A 7,620-nucleotide genomic window follows, 5' to 3' on the forward strand; every position below is an offset into this window, starting at 1 on the left:
GTGGAGACCCTTAACTGGGGCCTAAAAATTGCCCAAATCGAGGGTGGGCAGAACCTGGCTTAGCAGCTATACATGTGAAAAATGACCTGGAAGTGTTTTATTTGCCAGGAGTGTTGGCCTTGGGTGGGAGGTAGCTTCAGATAAGCAGTGAACTCAGTCTTCACTGGCAAGAACTGAGGCTGCTGTGTTCTCTGGCAGAGACTGTCCACAGGAGCCCGCAGAGAAGGGCCCAACTCCAGAAACAGGTCCCAAGAAAGACTGTGGAAGGTCCTGTGACCACTGATTCCAGAGCGGACAGACCTTCTAGATACCTAGACCTTCTAGATGCGTGTCGTGTAAGAAAAGAAATGAACTTGTTTTTGCAGTTCTGGTCAGTACATGCAGGACCAGTAGGAAGAAGGCTTAGAAGGAACACTGTTTAGCTTGGTACAGTAACTGCCAAGCTACCTCTTGGTGGTGTGTGAAAAGTGTCCACATCACAGACCATGTTTTAGAGTGTAAATCCCTGACTTGGGCAGGAAGTCCGACTTCAGGATTCTGGGATCTGTAAAACCATGTCATGTCTAAACTTGCGGCCCCCAGAGCAGCCTGTGTTACTCTGCAGAGCATGGATACCCCTTGGAAATCAATGAATTGTGCTCCTAAGCCTTGTTTTGTCTTTTCCTTTTTTTTCAGAACGTCCCCACCATTGGTGTAATTGCTGTTGTCTTAGCCACACATCTGTGTGATGAAGTCAGTTTGGCAGGCTTCGGATATGACCTCAATCAACCCAAAACACCTTTGCACTACTTTGACAATCTCTGCATGGCTGCCATGAACTTTCAGACCATGCATAATGTGACAACAGAGACCATGTTCCTCCTAAAGCTGGTCAAAGAGGGCGTGGTGAAGGACCTCAGCGGAGGCATCCATTGTGAATTCTGAACACAGAGAAACCTCACTTGAAAATGCAGCTCTGACTCTGAAGGCTGTTTTTCCTAGCCTTCTTGATCCATTTCATCCTGCAAATACTTTGAAGTGCAGCTGGTGTTTTTAACTTTTAATTTAAAAAAAAAAAAAGTTTAGCTCTTCCCACTTTGCCCCCCCTCCCCACCTATTTATTTGAGGTCAGTGTTTTTGCACAAACTTTTGTAAGTTAATTTTGAGAATTGAATGGGAAAGACTTTTCAAAGAGACTTGTATGTAATGATGTTTTATTGAATTTTAAGAATGTTATTTAATTTGTAAAAACTCTGTCCATGTCTACTGCACACAGAATACCAGGTAATTAAGTGGAAGGAGAATGGAGGTCACTCCTTTGATGAGAGTCCTGAATGCCTGATTCTGGTTCCTTGTTACTGTTTGGTAGGACAGATGTCGGGGGCACTTCCAGGATGATGTGCTCAGTAGCTAAACCACTAGTCCTGGTTTGGCCATGCTGCTGCGTGAGGCCTGGGCCAGTTGGAGAAGTTCACGGTCCCTTTCTGTTGTCGGGTCTGCCTTCTGTCAGAAGACTTGCAGGAAACAACCAGGAGAAACAACGTCCGTGGTCGGGGAGGGACACAGAAGACATTTTCCAGGTCTCCTGCATTCTCTGAAGCCACCTTAGGCTACAGAAGCCACTGTCTTCCCTGAAATGATGACAACTCTTGAATTTCTTGAGTTTTTTTTTTTTTTACTGCCCTTCCCAAGCACTTCAGCGTTAACCTGAGGTGTTCCACTGTCTGCCTGAGGTGGCTTATCAAAATTAGGGTATAATCTTTGTTATCCAGAGTTATAGAAGAATAAACCCTTTCCAAGAATAATCATGTCTTCTGAAACACTAAAATAAATTGCCTATTTTAAAAAAATTTGGGGGGGGCGCCTGCACGGCTCAGTTAAGTGTCCGACTCTTGATGCCCACAGGTTCGTGAGATCAAGCCCCACTTGGGATTCTCTCTCTCCCCCCCCCCCGCCCCTCCCCTGCTCACACTCCCACTCTCTGTCTCAAAGAAAAAATCAACTTAAAAAAAAATTTTGTCATGCCTACCTGGCAGTGTGTTCCAGGTAATGTGCTAAAAATTTTAAAAAAGAATTTAAAAAGAAGCTTTTGGGGAGCTCCCACAGTCTACTTAATTTGAGTCTCAAAAAAATGTCTGTAATCTGCCTGAAATGTCCTTGGTGGCTGCCAGGTGGGGACCTCAGTGTGGGATGCCGGCAGTGAGCGACAGAGGGACTGCATTCCAGACAGCACAGAGACTGCTGGAGAGATGTTGAGTGGCGAGGGGCGGTGGCTTCCTCCCAGAGAACAGGCTCATTCCAGCTTCTGTCTGTTAATTGGTCCTGTCCTTGTCATCAGAAGATCTGCATCTAGTGTGCTCCCTCCCTGCCACATATGGGTTCTCATTTCTCCTTGTGCTCCCGCAGCCCGGCCGCAGTTGTGACGCCCAGCCCCTCTGTATCTTTGCATCTGCCTCGTCCCGACCGCGCGCAGGGGGAGGGGCCAGTCCTAACAGACAGGCACCCTTGGATTTCCAGGGCCCTGGGGTCAAGCTTGGAGCCGCCAACATAGCAAAATAGTAACTCTCTGGGTGGGAGACTGGAAATTTTCTATGGGTTTTGCTTTCTATTTTATCAAATACTGTTTAAGAGGAACTGCTTTGAAATTTTCACCAGCTAAATGGCTTAGCTTTGAGAATTGAGACTCCGGAAGATGGCCCACGGCTGTCCTGTGTGACCCAGGTAAGGCCAGGCCTATACCACCCATCTCTAGCCCCTCATCCTCCAAGGGCTACTTGAAGCCTGAATTTTTTTTTTTTTCTAACAATTAACAAAAGCCAGAGTCTGGAACCTCCTTAGACACCTTTCCCAGTGTTGTGAGCACTTGCACACGGGCCCCTGTGGATTCGTGTCCCACGGCCCTGCAAGGCTGCTGGGAGGTGTGTAGTTCCACGCCCAGCACTTGGCCAGCGTTCGACCACTGTCAGGCCTGGCCCCCTCCCCACCCCTCCCCTGGATGTCCTTTTTTGTATCCTTACATTGCTTTACCTGTGCCTCCTGCATTTTAATTACTGGCAGGGAGTAAGTGCCCTGAGTGAATAAAAAGGCATAATTTTTTCAAAGACCTTTTATGGAGTCCATCAGCCAATTGAAGTTGATCAGAGGCCATCTTCAAGAACTTTTAGCACTTTGGCATTTCGTTATTCGCTATAAGTTGCTTCTTGGCTTTGGAGTTACTCCTCCCTTACGCAACCCCACGCACACTTGCTCTTTACACTTCTGGGCACTTCAAGATGTTGGAAGGTGGATCTCCAATAACGGGCTTCACCATGTATGTGCACCCACATCCCTCTTACATGGCTGTAGTCCTGGCTTTTGAGGCAACTGATAATGATTTCTACATGTTCTGTATTTTAACATACATCTTACTGGAACTTTGGGCCACAGAAAATTTCAGTGAGTTGTATGGGGTGTGTGTGTGTGTGTGTGTGTGTGTGTGTGTGTGTGTGTGTGTGTGTGTGTTTCATCTCCTACAAAGAGCAGATTGTCTCCAGAAACCTAAGCTGGCCTTAGGAAAATGCTTGGGGACTGGATGAGCATCTCCCAATGACATGTCTCATGTTTTTAGGCAAAGCTCAATTGGGATCTTTTAGACAACTTCATGCATTCTAGGTGTCCCTTTCCCTTCATTGCTCCTTTTGTGTCACGCTGGTTTTCTCATTTCCCAAGAATGTATTAATAAGGCATTGGCAATGTCTGTTTTCACAAATTTGGGGTGTGTCACTTTTTGTTGGGCCCATTAGTTAAGTTGTTAAACCAGCTTTTTTTACTTGACTGCGTTGAACGGTGATGACTTCTTGGCCATCAATGGTCAGTCTGGTTTGTGTGGCAGACAGAGGCTTAGTTGTAAAAAAAAAAAAAAAAAGTGGCCACACCCTAATATCCTCAGGTTATTAAAGATTTCTAAGACCAAGGATCACTTTGTTTTAGGTGTATTCCAACCCCAGCGCTTTGGGACTTGATAACAAAGGAATTGTTGACTTGGCCTTGCTACAGTCCAGCGTTGTAGGAAGATTAAGAAATGGTGACTTATTCTCCTCCTTGGCAGGTTTACAGTATCCAAGTGTGGGGTACCTTTTCTTGGGGACACTTCAGTAAAGTTCATTGAGAAGGAAGGAAAGGACTAGTTCCTGTGAATTAGCACAAGTCCCTTTGGAATGCAGTGAGGGCAGGCGCCTGGGTGGCTCAGTCCATTGGGCATCCGGCTTCGGCTCAGGACAGGATCTCACTGCTTGTGGGTTCAAGCCCTGGGTCGGGCTCTGTGTTGACAGCTCAGAGCTTGGAGCCTGCTTTGGATTTTGTGTCTCCCTCTCTCTCTGCCCACCCCCTCCACCCCACTCAAGCTCTCTCTGTCTCTGTCTCTCTGTCAAATATAAATAAACATTAAAAAAAATTTTTAAAAAAACCAGAATGCAGTGAGCTTTAAGTAAGCTTGGATAGCCAGCAAGAACTGTGTGACACCTGGCCTTCCTTCCATTCACACACATGGTAACAAAATGCTTCTCTTGAACAAAGGACCCTGTGTTTGCTGCCATGGGACCAGTGCCCTCTCCCCAGACCTTTACCCTCCACGAGGGCGTGCCCAGATGACCACACACTCAGCTCTCAGACTGTAGCACAAAGAACAAAGGGAAGCAGATCTCAGGACACAGAGCACACCCGAACACCCATCTGTCTCTGCCCTTTTCCCTGAGGGTCAAGACACCCTGGCCCAACCTCAGCCTTCATTCTGTCTTTGTCCACTTCCCAAGTCACTTTAGACAACATGGACTTGTATTCTCAAAACATGGCATTTGTCTGTATTTACCTACATCCAACACTCAATATAAGACTGAAGTAAATTGGGAAGGGGAACTATTCATTAAATATACACACTCACATTTTATCGAGTAGAAATTAATGCTCCTCCCCACCCCCAACAAAAGGAAACTGCAGTCTTGGTAGTTTCTTTCACTATTGAAATGATTAGATTTGACTAATTCTCAGTATTAAATTTCAACCCATTTATCAGGGAAAGAAAACATCCATCTTTGGGCTATGGTAGAACACAAGTAAATAACATGCTATGAAATTTAGCTCGAACTTTTTAAAAGCAGATTCCTCCAGCGAACTGTGTCAATAAAATATGTGGGAGGGGAGACATGTTTATAAATTGCCTTCTTCGGGAAGAAGTGATGTGTCAGGTTCTGAGCTGGTGTCCAGCTGCCACCCAAGATGTGGCAGGTGTAGCCGCTACTGCCTTTGTGTAGCTGGAGACGTATTGAAGTGAATTTTCAGAAAATGTGAACGTTGGGGCACCTGGGTGGCTCAGTCGGTTAAGCATCTGACTCTTGATTTCAGCTCAGCTCATGATCTCACGGTTCGTGAGTATGAGCCCCCACGTCAGGCTCTGTGCTGACCCTATAGAGCCTGGTTGGGATATTCTCTCTCTCTCTCTGCCCCTCACGCTCTGGCTCTCTAAAAATAAATAAATAAAAATGTAAAAAATTATTTAAAAAATGCAAACATTAAAGAAACCGAATATTTACTATTCAGCTCATAGCAGCAATGCTGATGACAGATTATCACCAGAAATTTGTAACTTCTAAAAGCGATATATTTTCACTCTCCTGTTACCTAACTTAATGTTTTTTGACTTAATCGAAGAAAATCGGCTCCAAAAAAAAACTGATATTTGAAATGAGTTCATTTAAAATGTTGGTTGGGTCCTTGATATGAAAGACCACGCTAAATTACCAGGCAGTAACATGAATGTACAGATGACTGGGGACAGAGCGGGCACAGTGAGGGCCCGCTGAGGGTGATTAAGGACAGTAGTCAGATGGAAAAGTGGTTTTGAATGGACTCTTCTCTATAACATATCAAGATATCCTATCAGGCTGGCTCATTTGGGGTGGAAAGAAACGAACTATCAGCCCTAAAGCAATGAGAATTCGAGAGGACATCTGTAATTAAGTGATAAACTCTCTAGTGACAGAATTTTGTACTTTATTCCATCTATAGCACCTATAACAAGGCCTTGCCTGTTATAGAATACAGTAAATGGACACAATCACTTTTTCTATATGTAACTGTCTTAGTGATTTAAATGAATCTGAAAAGAATGTGCCAGAAGCTGAATAGGCCTGGTTAGTGGCTATTAAATGGACTAAAGCAGTAAATGGACATAATCACTTTTTCTATATGTAATTGTCTTAGCGATTTAAACGAATCTGAAAAGAATGTGCCAGAAGCTGAATAGGACTTGTTAGTAGCTATATCCATATCCATACATTGTGGAAAGCCAAGTTTCAAAGACCTACTATGTTATTGTGACTTACGATAAAAAGTATATATTTGATTTTCACCTCTGTTTCTGGCACAGAGTTCCCCAGACCCTTGGAATTTCCTAAGTGTTGAGAATAATGAAGATATTTTGTGTTATGTTAATGACTTGACTTTTGGATAGCACCTGAGGATGGGGTCACCAGAGGAACCAACCAAGTGATTTCAGTCCCACCCGCTGACCTCTGGGGAGGGTAGAGGGGCTGAAGATTGAGTCATTCACCAGTGGCCAATGGTTTAATTAATCATGCCTGTGTAATGAAGCCTCCACAAAACCCCAAAAGGATGGGGTTCAGAGAGCTTCTGAGATGGCAAACACATGGAGATTGGGGAGAGTGGTGCACCCAGAGAGGGAGGGCATGGAAGCTCCAAGCCCCGTCCCCATCCCCTGCCCTATGCATCTTTTCCGTCTGGCTCTTCCTGAGTTATATCCTTTTATAATAAACTGGTCTGCTAGTAAGTAAAATGTTTCTCTGAGTTCTCTGAGGCACTCTAAGTAAATCAGTCAACCTCAGGAGAGGCCCTTGGGAACCTCTGATTTATTGGCTGGTCCATCAGAAGTACGGATAACAACCAGGGTCTGGTGACTTGCATCCGGAGTTGGAGAGGTTCACTGGAACCTCCAAGTTGTAGCCAGTGAGTCAGAAGGCCAGGTAACAATCTGAGCTTGGGATTGGCGTCAGAAGTGGGGAGGGTGCTGATAGGACTGAACCTTCAACCTGTGGAATCGGATGCTATCTTTAGCGTCGGGTGGATAGTGTCAGAATTGAGTTAAATTCTCACACACCCTGCCCGTGTCCAGGCATTGCTTGTTAGAGGTGTGGGGAATGCCCTGCCACACACACACACACACACACACACACACACACACACACACACTGAAATTGGGTGCTCAGAACACAAAAGACCTACCGAAGTGTATCAAAGTGTGTTTGTACAGGTTGCTGTTTCAGACTATAACAGGGAAGCTCCTGGGTCAAAGGTTCTATGTTTTGTAATCAAGGGAGTCATAGTGAGTTTATTATATGGAATTTGGAAAACAAAATAACGTACCTCTATGTATGTGTGCAGGTACATATTTGCCCCCCCCTTTTTTTTTTTTGCTATACATCATTTACTCCATAAAGATGACTTTTAAAAGACATAATTACTAAAGATCTGATCATTTTGAGTTATTCAGCCCTATCTTTAAAATAATGGTGGACCAAAGGCCTTCTGACTGAGGCTTTGTTCTGGAGTGGCTTGTCTTCCAGTGTGATGTTCAGTATGAAGAATGAG

General features: G+C 44.8%; 1 protein-coding gene across 8 annotated transcripts in view; it reads left to right on the top strand.

The window, feature by feature from the left end:
• Nucleotides 1–3,727, top strand: part of ST3GAL5 (ST3 beta-galactoside alpha-2,3-sialyltransferase 5) — a 53,152-nt gene extending 49,425 nt beyond the window's left edge. For 7 of the 8 annotated variants that reach the window (XM_058683452.1, XM_058683447.1, XM_058683455.1 and 4 more), the window contains one exon: nt 676–3,727. In XM_058683452.1, coding sequence (XP_058539435.1) covers nt 676–924 — 249 coding nt within the window. In that variant the 3' untranslated portion in view covers nt 925–3,727. The remainder of the gene's footprint in view (nt 1–675) is intronic. The other variant, XM_058683453.1, reaches the window with a different exon arrangement.
• Nucleotides 3,728–7,620: the final 3,893 nt, after the last annotated feature.

Source organism: Neofelis nebulosa, chromosome 9 (assembly GCF_028018385.1).
Source record: "Neofelis nebulosa isolate mNeoNeb1 chromosome 9, mNeoNeb1.pri, whole genome shotgun sequence".
NCBI classification, from domain to species: Eukaryota; Metazoa; Chordata; class Mammalia; order Carnivora; family Felidae; genus Neofelis; species Neofelis nebulosa.